Source organism: Lepidochelys olivacea (assembly GCF_965140295.1).
Source record: "Lepidochelys olivacea isolate rLepOli2 genome assembly, chromosome: 2".
Taxonomy (NCBI): Eukaryota; Metazoa; Chordata; order Testudines; family Cheloniidae; genus Lepidochelys; species Lepidochelys olivacea.
In genome coordinates this window covers 182,282,682-182,303,630 of record NC_140412.1, presented here as the reverse complement: position 1 = coordinate 182,303,630, position 20,949 = coordinate 182,282,682, and the positions used below count along the sequence as shown (strand labels likewise).

The following is a 20,949-nucleotide window of genomic DNA, read 5'->3' as shown; positions in this document are numbered from 1 at the left end:
CAAGCAGTGTCCCTTAGAGTGCTCTCTCATCTCCTCCAACACCACCTTCCGCTGCACCGCTCAGTGTTTCTGAACACGTTCTAAAGGCAAGGCCATAAAATGGGGTGCAGCACCATTGGCCTGGAGCGTCGAACCGCGGCCAGTGGGAGCCACAATCGGCCCAACCTGCGGACGTGGCAGGTAGACAAACCAGTCCGGCCCGCCAGGGGCTTTCCCTGAACAAGCGGTTGACCAGCTTTGAGAACCACTGCTGTACAATACACATCAGCTACCACCACCAAAGTATTCTTTGGAACTGAAAATGGACCTGGAACTGGGACTAAGGCCAGGCCCAAACACTTAAATGGGACGAATCTGACACAATCCTCAAATCCATCCTTTTGGATCCTGAAGCTGAGACCGGAACAGACTGATTTTGGAGCCAGAGACTCTGTTGGAATCAGATGGATCTGATGATGAGGCAAATCATCCGGCACTGCTAACAGTGTCCATCTTTTCTGTAGACCTCTTCCCTCTTTGGAACCAAGACACCCAGAACTGAAAGCATGATCCTAGGTTCTGACACAGGCGGTTCTGAGGGCCTGATGGATGAAGCAGTGGGAACCAAAGCCAGACCCAATATTGGTTCTGACTTCCTGGAACCCTTCAACTGCTTTGATGGAAGTCACAGGAGACAAAACTGGCCTCTTGGACCCTAGATCCAATCACTGTCCAGGTCCACAGGGCTTAGCCTCACGGAGAAGCACCTGGAATCTATTCTGCCTCTCCTGGCAATCTCAGAGTGTAAAAGTCTGGCAGATGGAACACCCAGAAGGAGAATGGCTCTCTCCCAGGTACTTCAGACACCTAATGTCTGATGCTGGGAAAACAGCAGGGCATGAAACACACCTCTCCATTCTTGGCTTTATCCTCTTCAGTTCCACCATAACCTGGAACCAAGATACTAACAAATTAACTACTTACCTATACAAATCACTAAATAACTCACAATAAACACATGGAGTAAAATGCCAGATCTGAAGGGACCGGAAAGGTTCATTTTCATCCAGGCACATGGTTGGAAGGAACTGAAGTGATAGAGGGCGCTGTGCATCCCTACATGGCCTCGCCCTCAGAGATGTGGGGGGTGGGGGAAGAGGTAGAAGGGACACTAGTGGACACTACTGGGAGAAGGTTCTACCATTAGGCACCACAATACCTATAAGAGGGAATATGCAGAGCCACTCGAAGATCATCATTAAGTTTAACATCTTAAAGGCAATACTTACCTTTCACAGAGGTCTTTCTGAGATAAAACCCACACAGTATATTTAATTGCCTGTGAACACAATGAAAGTTAACAAAATATGGACAAATTAGCATCATTCTAAAGCATTTCTGAACATTTTAAAATTCTAAAATTAAATTAAGAGGGCTTGAGATGGTACGGTTAAAACATTAGTAAAGGCAGTTTTCATTCAATATGTTTTAGATACACATGCCAACAAAGAATTCTTACTAGACAAGCAGCCTGCATCTAGCCTGTCTGTTCCTGAGTAGATTAAACTGCAATGTTTTACACATAATGCAATATACAATAACAAAAAACAGTTAGTTATATAGTCTGTCAATCAGGTACAGAATACGTGCAAAATAAAACTACAGTATATTTTTAATAAAATTTCATTTTTAAATTGTTTAGAATAAAAATATTCAAGTTGAACAGGATAATTAGGAATAACTCTGGCCCCAAGCAACTACAAAGGTCCTACAAGCCCCCAAAATAAAAGGGGTACATAAGGGAGAGCAAATTAGTCCTAAATGTATATTAAACGTTTAAAACTACCCATTAATTTTTAAATGGCTGTTTTTACAGGCATGATTTTTATAAGGCAAAATGGAAGTTTTGGAATTCACTCCAGGTGGTGTAGGATTGGGTCAGTGGATTATATCATACAGAAGATGGTACACCATTTCTTCCAAAAAAAATCTGGCTATCATTTCTACTGTAATTTACCTAGCTCTTCCTTATTTGGATGAATGTACTGCCCTTTTCAGTACACCACCAAAAGAGGAAATAGTTAACTCACTAAATGAATAACTTACCTTCATGATGATTACTCCAAAAACCACAAGAACAATGGGAAGTAGTAGCGTCTTTGTGTATCTTATTGGAGTCTGAAATGCAAAGAAATTTTTATTTCCTTCAAATTTAGTTTTATTTACTACCAGTCTCACTTTGAAAGCTACCATGCTTTAGTCCTGAAATATTTTTCCTGAGGGTAGATTTAAATTTCAACATATAGCAAAAACGAGGTGAGCTGAAAGGAGATACAAGACATCAAGCCCTATCTAGCTACCAAATTAATACTGATACAGCATTTATAAATTAGTCCCCCTATGTTTAAGTAAGGCTAGACATTAACATTACATAAAGTTCTTTTCCATTTTACAATTGCCTTTAGAATCTTTCTGGAGGCTTCAATCTTATCTCCAGCTTATTTTCTTTAGTTATCGGTCATAAGACTAGAACTAAACAGTGGATCATCTCAAACACTCACCAATTCATTTTTTAGCATTCATAATTTATGATTGCGCCAAGACAAGTTTACTGGCCCTAAAAGCATTTTTACTCATCCAGCCAAAGTGATTCTCTGCACAGACAAACCACAAGACATTGGACCTCAAGATATGGTTCTCACCTACTTTTTGTCCCCTCAACATTTTTGTTACGTAGTTCTAATTATATAAAACAAGCAGTATTACAAAATTTAAAGAATCTCTCCTTATACAGTACTTACTCTCTCATCCAAATCTAAGAGCTTTCAAGTCTGAAATCATACTGTTTCTATTTCTACCCTCACGAAAATCTACAATGAAGTTAAGTGGACTTAAAAACAAACACACACACAAACACTTTCATTGGACCCTCAGATTTGTTGGCAGAAGCAATCACAGTTGAGGTAAAATATAAACGAGTTACCTCTTTTGTAAATCAATTTTCAATAAGTTACCTCTTTTTCCATGAAGTCAAACTCTGCAGCACAGGTGTACATTAATGTGTCAAAATCCTTGTAGCCAATAAATTTTGATTTTAGCAGGTTACTTATATGAGCCTGGTAAGAAATATAAAGCAAAAACCATCAGTAAATAAGAAATTGATCTCATATGCTGTAACAAAGTTCTTTTTTCGTTAAACATTTTTCAATTTAGTTCAACAAAAACCCTTTATTTATAGTACAAGCGTAAATGCACCAAGTCATTATTTGGATAGATTAAATGAGATTTTCAGGTACAAAATTGTTAGGTTTGCCAAAATACATACAGCAGAAGATTACAAGAAAAAAGTTGATTACCAAGTAACTGTGGTTCATAAAGAACTTTGCATATTCATACTTAGGGGATGCATGCTTCCTATCTTCTGTCCCCATCTAATACCCATGAACTTTGGGAACATCTTGGAATATCTAGCTAGCAAACAGCAGCGGCTAACAGGGGAGCTTTGCAAGGGAGTTCTCCAGGTGAAGGAAGGACAATTACATGATGTTTGGGGTAGGTTTGTTATCTGTAGTGTGTGTGTTTGTGGTGTGCTTGTTGCTTGGCTGAAATATACCACATGGTATGTTTGTTTGGGGGACCATTTGCTGAACCTAGTGGCAAGGCTGAGAGCTTCTTAAAGAGGCTTTGATCCCTAAGCCCTTTAGCACCTATCAACCCTTAACCAGAGGGTAGGGCTACTCAGGAAGACCAAGGTTTTAAAAAGCCTGCTCCTAAGTAACCAGAGGAGCTAGGGAATAGGAGCAGCTAACAGAGGAGTTTTGAGGAGGAAGTGTGAGGAAGGGCGAGAGACACTTAACATTCTTTAAACTTAAAGCCAAAAACACCTCCTAATAAAAACAAAACATTAACAAAGGAACGAGTTGCAGGAGTAAAAAGAGAATGCAGGCAGAAGTCCAGCAACAGAGTGGGAGCTATCCAGTTTATTGCACCCAATGCAGCATGTATGATTGCCTGCCCTATGGGCAGATGGCGTATGCGTGCATTCGGTGCAAGAAGCTCCTGGCCCCCAGAGACCATGTACGAGCTTTGGAGATCAGAGTAACTGAACTAGAGGAGCTAAGGGACACCGAGGTACATAGATGAGACTTTCTGGGACACAGTAGAATGGTCCCACCCCCGGTCTGACAGCCCCTGTGTATTGAAGAGGATGAAAGCTGCAGCGAAGGAGAACATCCAACATGACAGAGGAAAATGGTCCCATAGTTGGGACCCTCCTTCCAGATGATGATGTGGTACCTTCTTGCACTGAGGATACCTCTCTGGGGGAGGGAACTCCAGTTATTAGGAAGTCACAGGTAATAGTTACGGGGGATTCAATCATTAGAAACATAGTTAGCTGGGTTTGTGATGACCAGGAGAACCACATGGTGACTTGCCCAACTAGTGCATAGGTTGCAGATTGCTCAAGATATCTAGATAGACTTATGTGTAGTGCCAGGGAGGAGCTGGTGGTCATGGTACACGTAGGTACCAATGAAATAGGGAAGGATAGGAGAGAGGTCCTGGAGGCCAAATTTAGGCTGCTAGGTAAGAGATTGAAGTCCAGGACCTCCATAGTAGCATTTTCTGAAATGTTTCCAGTTCCATGCGCAGGGCCAGTTTGACAGGCCGAACTGCAGGGTCTCAATGTGTGGTTGAGACAATGGCGTAGGGAGGAGGGGTTTAAATTTATTAGAAACTTGGGAAACTTTTGGGAAAGGGGAAGCCTATACAGGAACGAGGGGCTCCACCTAAACCAAAATACTGGCACTTAAAATTAAAAAGGTCATAGAGCAGTTTTTAAACTAAGGGCTGGGGGAAAGCCAGCAGGTGCGGAGGAGCACGTGGCTTGGACAGAGGCATTCCTTAGGGGAGGATCTATTAATGGTGATTCTCTGTATCCTGGTAAAGAGGAGAGGATGGAAGATGATAAAATACGGGTAGGATCTGAGGAGAAACAATCAAATGGAAAAGAGTCTCATTCAATCACATCATGTAACGGCAGACAGCTAAAAATTGACAAGTTTTTAAAGTGCTTATATACAAATGCTAGAAGTCTAAATGATAAGATGGGTGAACTAGAGTGCCTTGTATTAAATGAGGATATTGATATAATAGGCATCACAGAAACTTGGTGGAATGAGGATAATCAATGGGACGCAGTAATGCCAGGGTACAAAATATATCGGAAGGACAGAACAGGTCGTGCTGGTGGGGGAATGGCACTATATATGAAAGGAAGCGTAGAATCAAATGAAATAAAAATCTTAAATGAACCAAACTGAACCATAGAATCTCTATGAATAGTAATTCCATGCTCTAATAATAAGAATATAGCTGTAGGGATATATTACCGACAACCTGACCAGGACATTGATAATGACTGTGAAATGCTCAGGGAGATTAAAGAGGCTATAAAAATTTTAAAATTCAATAATAATGCAGGATTTCAACTATCCCCATATTGACTGGGTACATGTCACCTCAGGACGGGATGTAGAAATAAAGCTTGTTGACACCTTACATGACTGCTTCTTGAAGCAGCTAGTCCTAGAACCCACAAGAGGAGAGGCAATTCTTGATTTAGTCCTAAGTGCAGCACAGGATGTGGTCCAAGAGGTGAATACAGCTGGACCGCTTGGTAATAGTGACCATAATGTAATTAAATTTAACATCCTTGTGGCAGGGAAAACACCACAGCAGCCCAACACTGTAGCATTTAATTTCAGAAAGGGGGACTACATAAAAATGAGAAAACTAGCTCAACAAAAATTAAAAGGTGCAGTGCCAAAAGTGCAATCCCTGCAAGCTGCATGGAAACTTTTTAAAGACAACATAATAGAGGCTCAACTTAAATGTATACCCCAAATTAAAGAACACAGTAAGAGAACCAAAAAAGTGCCATCGTGGTTAAACAATGAAGTAAAAGAAGCAGTGAGAGACAAAAAGGCATCCTGTAAAAAGTGGAAGTTAAATCCTACTGAGGAAAATAGAGAGGAGCATAAACTCTGACAAATGAAGTGTAAAAATATAATTAGGAAGGCCAAGAAAGAATTTGAAGAAAAGTTAGCCAAAGACTCAAAAAGTAATAGCAAAAAATTTTTTGAGTACATCAGAATCAGGAAGCCTGCTAAACAACTCGTGGGGCCACTGGATGATTGAGGTGCTAAAGGAGCACTCAAGGACGATAAGACCATTGCAGAGAAACTAAATGAATTCTTTGCATTGGTCTTCATGGCTGAGGATATGAAGGAAATTCCCAAACACAAGCCATTCTTTTTAGGTGACAAATCTGAGGCACTGTTGCAGATTGAGGGGCCATTAGAAGAGGTTTTGGAACAAACTGATAAACTAAACACCAGGACCAGCTGGTATTCACCCAAGAGTTCTGAAGGAACTCAAATGTGAAATTGCAGAACTACTGACTGTGGTTTGTAACCTATCATTTAAATCAGCTTCTGTACCAAATGCCTGGAGGATAGCTATGGAAATCATGAAACCCTGGAGTGATAATTCCTCTCTCACTTCTGTGCAAGTAATCCTAGAAATCTCATGACAATACAATACCAAATATATAATATAATAAAGAATAATAAAGCAAAATAGAAACAATTATCTTAACCAAAACTTCAACATTATTTTTGAAGATCTTACTATCATCTCTCTTCTTTGTATTGTTAACAATTTATTCTAGTTCTGGATAACATTTGCCAATTTGTTACTTGTTGATTATTTTACTGTATTACAGTAATATTTATTACAGCATTGTTCTGTTTTCCTTCTTCAATGCTTCTGATCAAAACATGCCAAATAGATAAAATGTAAATGTTTAGATTCTGTTTTCATGCAAAACCCCTTAATGATAAAGTAGCAATGCAGAACAATGTCATCTAAATGTAAAATTTATAAATTCAGTGTTTCCCAGGGTTTCCCATAAAGCATGAATAGGTCTTTAAAAATAAGTCACTAAAATTTTTTAAAACTCCGAAGACAGTTTTACTAAGTTGTTTGCCATGTGTCAAAGTTTTACTTAGCAAATGCATAGTCCTACAAGAATAGTGGTCAGCTAAGAGCTGAACAAAATTTCACTTTTCCATGCTAACTCAATTTCTTGGAACATTACATTGGCTTACCAAAAATTAACAGCATTCATTTATTGGCTTGGTTTAATGTTTAAGTCCATGTCATTTAGGAAGAAAAGAAAATGGAATAATAAATTAGCGATCATCTTAAATATTGTGCAGTTTAAATATTTAATTTCTCAGAAAAGAAGAAAACGTTTAAAGGATTAAATAAGATATGAAGCAACATAACTGTCTAAAATAAAACCTTTAACAATGACTAACATTAAAAAAAGCAGCACTTACATCATCAGCTACTCCAAATATTCGAGAAGTCAAATATTTCAAGGTGACTGTCCCAAATAACCAAGCAAATCCTTCAATGGCCTACAAAATAAAGGATACATTCAGACCGAAGGAGGACAACAGAAGAAAAAAAGCATACTGGAGTTGTACAGTTAGTGGAAAAAGTTCTCTCGTGTGTTAGGAAAGTGTCAAGAATAAAGCAACTGACAATCACAAGAAGTGTTTGATTTGTAACTCAAAGTACATTCCAATAATTAGAGAACACAGTAGTAATATTAAATCTTTTCCTATTGAAACTGAAAGATCTAGTACTGCTTTATGCACATTGCTCCAAGCACTACAGTTAAGACTTCCTCTTCTCTCCTAGTGCATTGAAACAGTATCACAGCAAGAGTGCAGTCAGCAGAAATGAGGTTTCCAGAATCTTATTTTTAGCTCCTTTTAATAAAAAATTAACATAATGGTTAACAGTGTAAGTATTAAAAGAGGATGAATAAAAACAAGCTAATGGAAAACAGCAGAACTGAGGCAGACTAGTTACAAGTTGAGGCATACATATGGTAATTTTAAAAATTGATATATATCCCATTTTGTTCCTTTCCTGAAATAGTTCAGTTAATCTAATGTAGGTAGCATGTCTTTCCATTTTTTAAAATTATTTTATTCTTGCTAATCACCTTTCTAGAGATGGTATTTCTTTTTTCAAGCAAAAGGGTGAAATATATTTGTGACACTGCATCCCATATTCTTCATAGAGCTGGCTGGGAAGGGCCCATTCAGGTTGATGAGCCATTAGAAGAAAACAATAGGTCTTAGAAGAGGCTAATCTACCACAGGAAGTCCCTCCTGAGGATGCTGTAAACAATCTCTGACTCATGGCTGCTAGGACCCTTCAGGATCATGTGCCAGGTCACCTGGTACTGGACTCCATCTTGGGAATACCAGTGTTTTTCCACTGACTAGTGTGGGAAAGATGCTTGGAGTCAAAGGGGTCCTGCCCTATGCAAAAGCTATTTAAGGCAGGGGAGTGACATCATCGAGGTTCTTCACTGACTCCCCGCCCAAAGATGACTCCTGAAAACACCTAAGGAACGACGACTGAACTGGGGGGAAGTGCTGGATCCAGGCTGAAGGAATTTTTAGCCTGAAAAAGAAACACCTGGGATTTTTAAGCTGGAAGCAAGTGCAACTGGCCCCTTAAGAATCTCTGCAACCTCCTGGAAACATCATTTAGGGTGAGAATTTGCTACTCATATCCAACCTCTTTAGTATGTTAAGCTTAGATTGAGTTTTTGTTTATTTGCAAGGTAACCTGCTTTGATCTGTTTGCTATCCCTTATAATCACTTAAAATCTATCTTTTGTAGTTAATAAATTTGTTTTTGCTTTATCACAAACCAGCGTGTGGAAGTCTTAACTTGGGGCAAAAGCTGTTGTATATTTCCTCTCCACATTGAGGGAGAGGGCGAATTTCATGAGCTTACGCTCTACAGATCCCTGTGCAGCACAAGACGCTATAATTTTGGGTTTACACTTCAGAGGGGGGTGGGCACTTGAGTAGCTCCTAAGCTGTAGCCTCCCCATGCAGAGCTGATCACAGCAGTCTGTATGTACTGCAGCTGGTTGTGCCCCTACCTGTATGTGTGCTGAAGCCTGGGAGAGAGTTTGGTAGGCTGGTCACAGCCATACGGTGTAAAGAGCACCCAGATGGTGGGTCAGTGGGGCTCAGTGGTACCCCAGTTCCAGGTGGCATCCTGGGAGAACCCATCATATTTATTGGCTCCAGTTATAAGAAATTAAATAGAGTTGTTTAATTACAGAGTTGTTTAATTTCCACAAATTGGGACATTTTTCTAGCCTCAAAGTAAAAGGAATTTACATCCATTATTTTTTAATCTAACTAGCTTCCTTTAAAATTAGGATTATGATTTGGAAATGATCCCCCTTATCATGGTATCCCCTCCAGAATTTTACTGTGTTCATTTTGTTTTGCAACTCTGGTGGGAGCCAATATTTAATCATACTTTTCCACTGGTATTCTCTCCATGATGGTCAACTTGTACTATCATCATATTCTTTCAATCCTCTGGAGAAATTTGCTGTTCATATCTGTTTCTCAAACTAAATCACTTTGTCAGTATTGCCCTGAAGTTCTCAAGTAAGAGTGCATACAATTTGCTCTTTTAATCAGATATTGGATTATTTTTCAATTTCCTTCCATAGTTCTGTCTTGGAGATAAACCTAGTTTAAGTGGTCCAATTCTTATGATTTTGTAAATATTGTAACTAATTAGAAAATTCCTGTATTTTTAACTTCTAACAACTCTTACAGTGTGAAAGCTTTTAGTTCAATTTTGTCAAATTACTTATCCATTTTATTCCTTTTTGTGTCAGTTTTCCTTGTGGGATATTAGTCAACTTTGAGATACTGATATTCAAAATATTACTTCAAACTATCAATTCTCACATATTCACTGCATTAGAAATACATGGATAATTTCCTGATTTGGCTGACCAATAAGTGGTAGTTCTTTTCTGATAAATTCAATTGGATTATCAATCCTTACCCATAAACTGACTTCTCTTCTACTCCTTTTCAGCAATTTTGGACTCAATTCAAGAATACCCTAAAATAATAATTAAAAATTAATGCACCTATTTTATGATATTTCCAATCATATTCTAGTAACGCATGAAAAAACTATGTATTTTTTCTACAGAGCTTGACATGTCACCAAATGAACATCCTTAAAAAGTATAGTTCAAACCCATGTAACCTGTCGATCACATGACTGAATATCATAAGAACTGATACTCTTATTATTGCAGTTTCCATACAGTGAATTAGAACCACTCTTCTCTCTTCCGGGCGAGAATCTATTTTATATAGTTTCAGGTTTTCTTGAAAAAACATCAAAGGCAATACAAGCACAGAAAGCGTGCCTATTTTCACCAGCAAAAAGAAACTTCAAAGTAAGGAATAATTACTAATTACAGCATAAAAAAATGTACACGAAGAATCCCCAAGGGAAGATGAGGTAGAATGACAGAAAAACATTACTAAACACAGAATCACTAGGTTTCCCTGCATTTTGTTACTAAGTTACAAATTTGTTACTAAGTTCTAAATTTTCCTCTTGTATACCCTCTTCACCATCTTATGATAGCAAGAACTCTTACCGTCAGTGGATGTTACGAGCAATAAAAATCAGAAATGGGGCATTAACTGAAGAGCTGTAAGAAGCCTACTCTACACCAGACTAATGGCCATATGACATCAAGATTTCATTACAAATGATTAAACAACAAAGTTTTTTTTTGTAACTAAGGACATTTTAGCTAACAAAGGAGCCATGGGGTGGCTCAGCATCCCTTTTTCTCAGAAAAGATCTAAGAGACAAAAAGTTAAAATAAAAAAACAGACATTGGGCTACCCTCCATGCCTCCAGGATGGAACATCAAGAGAGACTGGGGTGGAAATAGGCTCTCTTTAGTGTCCTCCTACTAGCCTTGATTGATAATTTTGTCTTCTTCCTTCCTGGCGTAAGTACATGATTTGCTTAGGTAAGTTTTCTCTGTAAAAAATAGTGGTGAGGAATATACTGGATGGCAAACCTTTAATGACAGGTTTCAGAGTAACAGCCGTGTTAGTCTGTATTCGCAAAAAGAAAAGGAGTACTTGGACTAACCAATTTATTTGAGCATAAGCTTTCGTGAGCTACAGCTCAAATAAATTGGTTAGTCTCTAAGGTGCCACAAGTACTCCTTTTCTTTTTGCAAACCTTTAATGGTTTAAATAATGCTTGTAGAGTGTTCCTGAGTGAGTGGGCCTTCCAAGACTGTTTTCATATTGACGCATAATTTCTGATTATTGTTGCTTCTGTTATTGGTCATACTGTTCTGTACTATTTGCAGTTTTGGAAAAAGTATACATTTTAAGATTTTTTTTTTAATACTGCTTAAGCTTCAAACAGAAACAGAAGCCACAGCTTTTACTTTAAAGTCCAATCAGTTAATCACGTATACCTTGTGTCAGATGTTCTACAAAATTTGCCAGCATATAAATAACTTTTAGTACCTTGTAAAACGTGATTGTTCTAGCCTTACACATGAAAAAGCGTAAGTCCATGTTCAGTTTCTCTTGTGTCAAAGCTTTGATGTGTCAACATTTTACTGACTTTATTAACCCTTCCCCATTCCCCAAACATCTCCCAAGACCACTGTTTCCTCTAAGCTGTGCACGCGCACACAGACCCTAAACCCTGCACATACGGTGAAACACCGCGCACATAAAAATTTGCACAGAAGCACAACAATTTGCCCAGAAGAAATTTTTTGCGCACACGGCCTGTCAAAAATTAGAGGGAACATTGCCCAAGACTAACCTTATCGATCTCATGGAAGTATAATCTTTTCTAACTATTTAGAGAAGTTACAATTCTCCATTTAATGCGCCAATCCATAGATAATAGTGCAGAAGTACATTCCTAAGCATCTGAAATGAGTTCTTCCAAAACTTACCCAGATAACTGCTAAAGAGGCAGCATAATATGATGTCAATAACATTGAGTTGCCAAACATCAAAACGAAACACAGTGCAAGAGATGCCTGAAATAAGAAAATACAAAAATCTCAGAATATCTAAACCATCAAGTAATTCTCTCAAATACAACATATAGTATAAATAAAATAATTAATAACTGACAGCAATACCATGGTTTTCTTTAAATATATCAATATCTACATACTATGCAGCAACTCTCTAAGCTAGAGACCCAGTTTACAGAACTGTATTGAGACAGGTTAGTAATAAAGATTTTAAATGATGACAATGTAGCAAATGTGAACAACTATGATGATGCAAGTAACATGGAATAAAAGATTTAACAACAGAATAGATTTCAACCCCTATTATATTCTTTTTTCATTTTCTTAAAAGCTTCTTCTGATGTTTTATTCATTCTGTCAAGTTATTTTGCTAGATCACTTACATATGCTGATAGTCAGAGACTCTCAGAGTCCTGTGGACAAAGTAGTAAAGAAATTTTGAGGAGGAAAAAAAAGGAGAGGTTACTCACCTTGTCCAATAACTGGAGTTCTTTGTGATATGTGTTCCTTTCGGTACTCTACTTCAGATGCGCATGCACCCTGTACCTTTGATCAGAGATTTTTGGCAGCAGTGCCTGTTTGGCCTTCACATGCGCACTCAACATGCTTATGCCTCGAAGAGAGGCTGTATAGGACCGTACAGGTAACCCACCTTCAGTTCCTTCTCTACTGCAAAGCCCCACATAGGGAACTCCAAAGCAAAGTGGAAGGAGGGCAGATAGTGGAGCACCCAAAGGGGGACAAATCTTGAACTCCAGTTTCTGCATAAGGTGAGTAACTGCTCTTTCCTTGAGTTGTGTCCCTGTGGGTGCTCCACTTCAAAGTGACTCCTTAGGTCAAGGAGACGGGAGGTTTAGAACAGAGTTCAGCGCTGAAGAGAGAACTGCACTGTCTACTGCAGCATCTGATCTAGCAGCATGAACCAAAGCATAACGGCTGGAAAAAGTATGCACTGAACTCCATGTTGCAGCTTTGCAGATCTCTCAGCAACTGGAACATTCTTGAGTAGGGCTAGACAGACAGACTGCAATCAAATAGAACATGCAGTCACTTGCAGGGGCGTTTGAGCATCAACCAAACCATTACATGCAATAATACATCCAAAGAGTCTCTTTGGGAGATAATGTATTCCCCAGACCTATCCTCAATAGAAACAAAAAGTCATGGGGACTTTTGGATGTTCTGGTTCTGTTCAAGTAAAAGGCCAATGCCCTCTCAACATCTAGCATATGGAAGATATTCTACTCAGGAAACTAATGTAGCGTAGGAAAGAGAACTGGAAAGTGAACAGTCTGGTTAATATGAAACAGAAGCCGCCTTAGGTAAAAATTTTGCAGGGGGTTGTAATGATACATTTTCCTTGGAGAACACAGTCAATGGAGGACCTGCCATTAGAGCCCCAATCTCTCCAACCCTTTGTGCAGAAGTGAAGATCACCAAAAAGACTTGTCTTCATGGACAAATGTAACAGAGCATGTAGCTAGTAGTTCAAAAGGCTGTTTCATGGGATGGTTAAAAACAAGGTTGAAATCCCAAAGCAGATTAGGATCACTAATCTGCAGGAAAAGGTTTGTAAGACTTTAAGAATCTCATTGTGATCAGATGTATGAAAATTAAGAAACCACCTAAACGTGTGTGGAAAGCTATTATTAATGCTAAGGGAACCTTGATGGAATTCAGAGACCTGATGTTTTCAATTCCAATAGGTAATCCAAGATTGTGGAAAGAGATGACTGGACAGGTGAAAAATAACAGAGGTTACACCAAAGATGACGACATCTTCATTTCTGGAAGTAAGTGTGTCTTGTAGATTTCTCCCTGCTATTTAACAGCACATGTTGTACTCCCAATGAACAGGATGCCTCTAATCCTGAGAGCCATTGAGGAGCCATGCTTTGCGTTGCAGAATGTTCAGATTGGGGTGAAGTGTTTGACTCACATCCTGAGACAGTCAAGAATCGATGGGGAGTTGCCACAGAGAGCAGAAGGTGAGTCTGACAAGTTGATATAATCAAAATGACCCTGGCTTGGTTGTGCTTGATCTTGTTGAGAACCTTTAAAAGGAATGACAGGTTTCAGAGTAGCAGCCGTGTTAGTCTGTATTCGCAAAAGAAAAGGAGTACTTGTGGCACCTTAGAGACTAACAAATTTATTTGAGCATAAGCTTTCGTGAGCTACAGCTCACTTCACCAGCTGTAGCTCACGAAAGCTTAAGCTCAAATAAATTTGTTAGTCTCTAAGGTGCCACAAGTACTCCTTTTCTTTTTAAAAGCAATGGAATTGGTGGAGACACAGAGAAAGACCCTTTGTCTATGTAACGAGAAAATCCTCAATCTCTAGGAGATGCCTGAGTCCTCCTCTGGAACAGAATTTTCTGCACTCCATGTTGCCTGCAGTGGCAAAAGGTTTCAAAGCTAGGACTATTTTGTTGGAGACTTGAGAGTCCAATTCTCATTAGCAATTTAGGGAAAAAATCCTCACTGACAGGAATGGCTCCTCAAAAGGAGAGGCACCTTTTAAAACCCATGTAGCCCAGCATCCCATATTCAAGAAAAAATACTGGACTCCTCAGAACCAGAAAAAAAATTTTTTTGGAGGGGAGAAAGAAAATGAGAACAACAGTTCCAATAACTATAAACTACTAAACTACTATAAACTAAACTACTACTTACTATAATAACTCTAAAGAGAAAACAAGAACACACTAAATTCCAATTCTGGCCAAAGGCACCTGAGAAGGAACCAAGCATGCTGGAACAATTTTTATAGTGGGGGTGCTGCTGATGGAAACCATGTATTTGGTGTTTATTACTACTTCAAGCAGGGGGTGTAGCAGTACCCCTAATTCCAGCACCACTAGAAGGAACTGAAGGCTGTTTGCCCACACAGCCCTAAATAACCTGGGTATGGGGCAGGAGTATGTGTAGGGTGCATGAGCAGGCCGGACAAGCAACACAACCAAAAATCTCTGATCAAAGGCACAGGATGCATGTGCACCTGAACTGAAGCACCCAGAGGGACACTACTCAAACAACAACTTAATATTTCTGTCATACAGAAAGCTGTACATTTCAAATAAATAACACCATAAAAACTGGTAAACCAAAAATTTGATGCAGCACTTTGGTTATAGGCATACTTAACCATATCATAGTTTTCTCCAATATTTTTTTTTATTCAGTTGTAGCTGTCAACTATGCTGTTCTGGCAAGAATTACTCTGGATTTTACAAAAACATATGGATTCACAGGCCCAGCCAATGTCTCAGAAGCTGATATTGAATAGCCCGGGGATGTGCTTCCAAAATCCATTAGAAGTTAAAAGGACAAAATCCATGAGGAGACTACTCCTTAAGAATCAGTTGAACCCACTGTGAGAGACCATAATCAGCAAGGGAAGAATCTGTAAGAATAAATTAAAACCCACTGGATGGCATAACAAAGTAAAGCATTAAATCTATAGAAGAGATGGGGAGGTACTAACACATATTGGAATGGGGAGAAGTGGAGGATGGAGATTGAGAATCAATTCCTGGGAAGAGAGAAAAGAATTCAAGAGAAGGACAGAAAGAACCAATGGGGGAAAGATAATCATAAGCCTATATTAAGTTGTTTCTTCTAGTAGGTGAACTACAGATCTTTGGATTCTCAATAATCTCCTCCTAACCAGTATATTGTTCAACAATGCATAATAGGATATTTCTTAAGTCTTAATGACTGCACCGCATTTAAAGCGGGGCAAACGTTGGCTGGGCTTGCCGAGGGAGGGCAGCTGTGCTTTATGGCTGGGGGGGGGTGGAGGCGGTCCGAGACTGCTACAAAAGGTGAACGGTGGTCAGCTTCGCAGTGCAGACTCATCCCCCAGGAATGTGAGGTCTGAGGCCATAAAGGTGCAAGCTCCGGCGTGGGAAGCCCCTTTTTTCCATGCAGCAGGCAAGGCAGCACCCACCCTCCCTCCCCTAGTGGAGGCAAATTTCAAGTCGGGTTAGGACCTGCTGTGGGCATTGTGCTAGTCACTCCTTTTTAAGGGGGGCTGGGAAGGAATTTTTCCTGCACCACCAGATTGGCTTCGGTCGAGTGAGGTTTTTTTGCCTTCCCCAGAGTGGGTGTCAGGGATGACCTTTTCTGATAAGAGAAGGTGGTAGGCTATATGACGCAACTTATTTTGTAAGTGTGTGGTGGATGTCCAGTGCGGATACTCCATAGGGAAGGCATCCAGTGACCAAATAAATGGCCTGGTAAAGGACTCATAAGAAGGTGCTGGGTAAAGGAACAGAACGGGGGAAGGAGGTTTGGGGACTCCTATGATTGGTACAACAGGGAGCCAACCCCCACTCCCCGGTCTCATAGCTACCTTAACCCTCCTGTGAGGGGGGTGGATAGTAAGGTCCAAACCATGGGTTGGCTGGAGGGACCTGGATGGAAAATGAAGTGGGGCTGGAGAAAGCCCCAGATAATGATTTGAATAAACATCGATTTGCCTGCACTGTACACTTTATCTGCCTGGTAGTCCCAGATCTCTATACAATAAAGTTGCAGCCTGATTAAAATCCATATCAAGTGTATCCTGTCCTTTTGGTATGCCCAGACAATGAAGCGTATTACAGCAATTAGACTCTTCAGGAAGATCCTGAACACCATGGAAAAATCCAGAAAATAATGTGGTAGCAGATGTTTCTCAAAATACACAAATACAGAAACCTGTAAATGCATGACCAATATCCATGGGTGCCAGGTTTGTATAATTTTTGGTGGTGCCCAGAACAGGTCCAAGTAGAGCTGTCCTGTCCATAGGACAGACCAGGGCAACCACCCCAGGCTCCACGCTTTGGGGGGCCCTGAGCTTCAGGGGGATGCAGGGTCCAGGGCGGTGCACCCCTGCGGGGAGGGGGACAGCTTGTCTCCATGCCCTGCACGCACCTGCAAGTGCCATCCCCGCTAATGGGAGCTGCGGGGACGGTGCTGTGGGCGGGGGCAGCGCGCAGAGCCTCCCCACCACCACCACGAGGGGCCACAGAGACGTGCCAGCAGCTTGCTGCTTCCAAGAGCAGTGTGGGGCCAAGGCATGCAGGCAGCCTGCCTGAGCTTGCTGTGCCACCGGACTTCTAGCGGCCCAGAGATCGTCATCAACTGGCAGAGGCTTCAGGATCAACCAGACGATCGCAATTGGCGGGCTGGTGACCACTGAATTGTATATCACTATGGATATATTTTTGCGGAGCCCCCCCTTAGTCAGAGGCCCTGGGATGCAGCCCCTAAAGCCCCGCTTTAATCCGGCCCTGTTCATGACTTGTTCCAATTAACATCTTTGAACTGGCCATGATATTGTAGCAGAAGTGAACTTAGCTTTTACATTAAAGGGAAAACAAATCCGTGCACTGTTAATGATTTAAGATCTTAAAATACTTGGTTTACATTTACATATTTGTCTAAATCATAAAAAGATTTATTTATTAGCAAGGCATCTCTAAAATATCTACTTCTACGACAGATTAAAATGTTGGTCTACCAAGTTTGATAGTATTCTTTTAAAACCAGTAATTTTTTCTTTTTTTTCCAATACACAATTAGTAAAGGCAGAAAATACTCAGTGGTGTATTTTAAAATGTCATTTTTGTGCATCTCAAGGTCTATATATGGACAGGGTTCTGTTCCTTTTTTCCCTTCACTCTTAGTCTTACTTACAGTAACTCTTTATACTCACTACACAACTAATCAAAATATCTAAAACTAACTTCTCTTGACTAGCTGATTTGACTAGATTTTTTAAAAGGAAGTATTACCATATGTACACAAAGTATCTTCTGTAACTTGAGAAAGTCAATGTAACCAACAACATACACAGCAAATAACGAGGCTATCTGGAATTAAAGAGAGAAGATTAAACTAATTGAAAAGTATACATTCATACAGCATAAATACATTATTCAGCATCTGTAGCTCCTTTTAATGGCTAATGGCTTATGAATTGCAGCAACCCTTTGAATCAGGTAATCAGAGCACTTGCGCTTAGAAGCTACACATAGAGTAATTTTTCAGTGGGGAAGCTAGATATGATGACCAATGCTTTGTGTTGTGAAATTCAAGCCCTTACTTTTCCTAAACAGAGGTAAGTGCTTATCTACCTTCTATTGACTGAAATATTCTTAAAAGCCCCTGATTACAGAACTTTTTTTTTAAATTTGTGCTAATTAGCACTTCTGGGCTTACATTTTTCTCTAATACAAATGCATAAAGATAAGTATGTGCTGCCTAGAGATATATTTAACAGACTCTTTTAAACTACATTATATGCTCCTGGGGGAATTCTGTGCCACTGCATAGGTGCAGAATTCATTCCCCCCACAGATTTCTTTGCTTCCCCTGTCCTGTGGGGAGGATGGGACTGCTCCAGGGTGATCTCCGTCTTCTGTGCATCCAGTGGCCTGTGCTCCCACTGCCATGTTGGAGTCTCCACATTTATTTATTGACATATAAAACTGGCAGAGTTTTAAAATATAGTTCACAGAATTTTTCTTTTTTGGCACAGAATTCCCTCAGGAGTACTTAAATTTGCTAGTCTCTAAGGTCTCCTTTTCTTTTTGCGACTACAGACTAACACGGCTGCTACTCTGAAGCCAATTAAATCAGATGAGCTCTTTGCTGCTCTCAGACAGTAGTTACTGTACCTGGTAGCAGTAGGTACACCAAAAGTCAACACTATCCATATAAAATTAATGCTGGAATATATGTTAAACATAAAAAAATGTTCCAAGACATTTTAAAATAATTCCCTATTTGTATTAATCACCTTAGTTTATTAAAATATTTTTTTAATTTTAATAAGTTATTGTACTCAGATATTTTTATTTTTACTTTTTACACTTCAAACAATTTGGGCAGTGAAACTAAACATTTTAATTTCACTTTCTGGGTCTAACGATGGAGGGTTTTTTCTTAATATATGCATTTCTTGGATTAAAAGGCAAATTACTTGAATTTCCATGCCTACAAAATTTTTGTAACTGAAATATTTGATTTAGTATCACAAAAATATTTGTTTTCACGTATGGTTTTGCAAAACTACATTTGGACTATTTCTATTTCTCTGGAGGCAGAGAAATCTGGGAAGGGCTTAAAAGGGGCAGACCTATGTTCTAATAAGGACAAACATTCTGGTATACTTTCAATCACCTTAGAGAGAAAACCCCACAGTTAAGATTGTGGGACAAGAAGGAGACAATTTTGAAATAACTTTGGAGATGTTAGGACAAGCAGTGAATGTGATGGTGCAATATGAACCAGAGAGCAAGAGAAGTCTGGCTTCTGAATTCTGGACTCTGTTTAGAGAACAGATATTAAGAATGAACATAAAATCTAATTTTGGTTACTGTGCTACAGAATGACAATGGTTGCTAAAAAACATCAGAAGTCCTATGAATTCACTTGCCTGTACAAAGCAATCAATTTATCTAAATAAGGTAAAGATTCTACCTGAATCTAATTTTGCAATGAACTACACACTTGTCTAAACATACTGTGTATAGTGTCCCACTATAAAGCTTGAACTTATTATTCTGAAGCTACATACACACTAAGCTATTGTCCGGTGTACAGGAACAGAGGTGTGTTTAATACACTGATATTCAATAAAAATGGTCTTACTTGTGTCAGAAGGACAAACTGAGCAAACTGCCAGGGAAGCATGAAAAAGACATTAGAAACACACAGTGCAATCAAGCTTCCTCTATTAATATTCGGAGTCCTTGGGAAAAAAGAAATAGAACAGATACCAGTAAGTTAAACTATAATAGGCCTTTGCATTTCATCCAAAAGAGCAGCAGAAAATAGTATCAAAAAATTAAAAATTGCTTTGTAACTGGACTTGCAATATAAATTGACAACTGTGAACAAAACAGTCTAAGTAACTTTTATATTAATTCCATAAGAATATAGAATATAAGAACAATTAAAATAATTAATTCTGACCCTCGTTATTTCATAGCTCACCTTTTGAAATAAAAGTAGAAGTTGAAGTAAACAAAAAATGTGCTGAGTGGCCCCACTAAGTAAGTCATGATTCATCTCAACATTCATCTCAAAACTGCAGTATTTCGTTTAGAATTCCTTTCAGGCTTTATGAAGTGTTCCAACTCTTCAAGTTTCTCTAAAGATGCCCAGACTGCCTGTCTCAGTCTCATTGACAACATGACAGCCAGAATGATGCACCACTCAAGTGACAGACAAATATTTTGTGCAATACTTCTAGTACCGTATTATAAACACTAGGGATATCAATGGTATTTGAGGACAAGAGTTCAGAATTTGACCTCACCATATATAATTATTTAATCTCCACTTGTCTACCTACCTATGGGGGAGTGAAAATATGGCAATTATTTGGGAGTATATAGGGTTCTGTACTCAAGGGTCACTGGCATCACAAAAAGGCATATCTATGGGAAAAGGAGTAGAAACTTTCTTGCCAATTTGTAGCAGTCTGGGAAAACGGAGACAGCCACCTATGAGGTTCAAGAACTTCCAAAGAAGGACAATCAGTTCCATAAAAGAAGAAAACTGTTTCCATGGGATATAATGCTAAAAAGAGAAGAATGCCCAGCTCATTCAGACTAAACTGTTCCATCTGCTAGAAGACAGCAAAGAAACTAGATAACTCAGCTGCAGCCAGACTTTCTATTGGGGTCTAATGTCACAAAAAATTTTAATTTCATCTATTGGGAGGATTATAGTTATAATCGCTTGTGTGAATTGACCCACATGTCCTTCCTTGGAAGTTTCTGAGACTCTTGGATGGTTGCCCGTTTTCCCAAACTGCTGCAAGTCAGCAGGAAAGTTTTCTACTCCTTCTCCGACAGACATGCCCCTTTGTGGTGCCAGTGATGCCTGAGAGCAGAGCCCTGTAGCCCACGAATGGCTGCCATGTTTCCACTCCTCCACAAGAGGACAATTGGGGACAAA

At 39.4% G+C, this 20,949-nt stretch overlaps 1 protein-coding gene across 2 annotated transcripts in view; it reads right to left on the bottom strand.

Moving 5' to 3' along the window:
* DPY19L1 (dpy-19 like C-mannosyltransferase 1) overlaps positions 1 to 20,949 on the bottom strand; it is a 91,611-nt gene that overhangs the window by 25,107 nt on the left and 45,555 nt on the right. Inside the window, exons 10-17 of one of the 2 annotated variants that reach the window (XM_084619551.1) lie at positions 19,636 to 19,735; positions 17,775 to 17,852; positions 11,906 to 11,992; positions 9,952 to 10,011; positions 7,386 to 7,466; positions 2,994 to 3,095; positions 2,086 to 2,157; positions 1,269 to 1,318 (exon numbers count right to left, since the gene is read on the bottom strand). In XM_084619551.1, coding sequence (XP_084475677.1) covers positions 1,269 to 1,318; positions 2,086 to 2,157; positions 2,994 to 3,095; positions 7,386 to 7,466; positions 9,952 to 10,011; positions 11,906 to 11,992; positions 17,775 to 17,852; positions 19,636 to 19,735 — 630 coding nt within the window. The remainder of the gene's footprint in view (positions 1 to 1,268; positions 1,319 to 2,085; positions 2,158 to 2,993; positions 3,096 to 7,385; positions 7,467 to 9,951; positions 10,012 to 11,905; positions 11,993 to 17,774; positions 17,853 to 19,635; positions 19,736 to 20,949) is intronic. The other variant, XM_084619552.1, reaches the window with a different exon arrangement.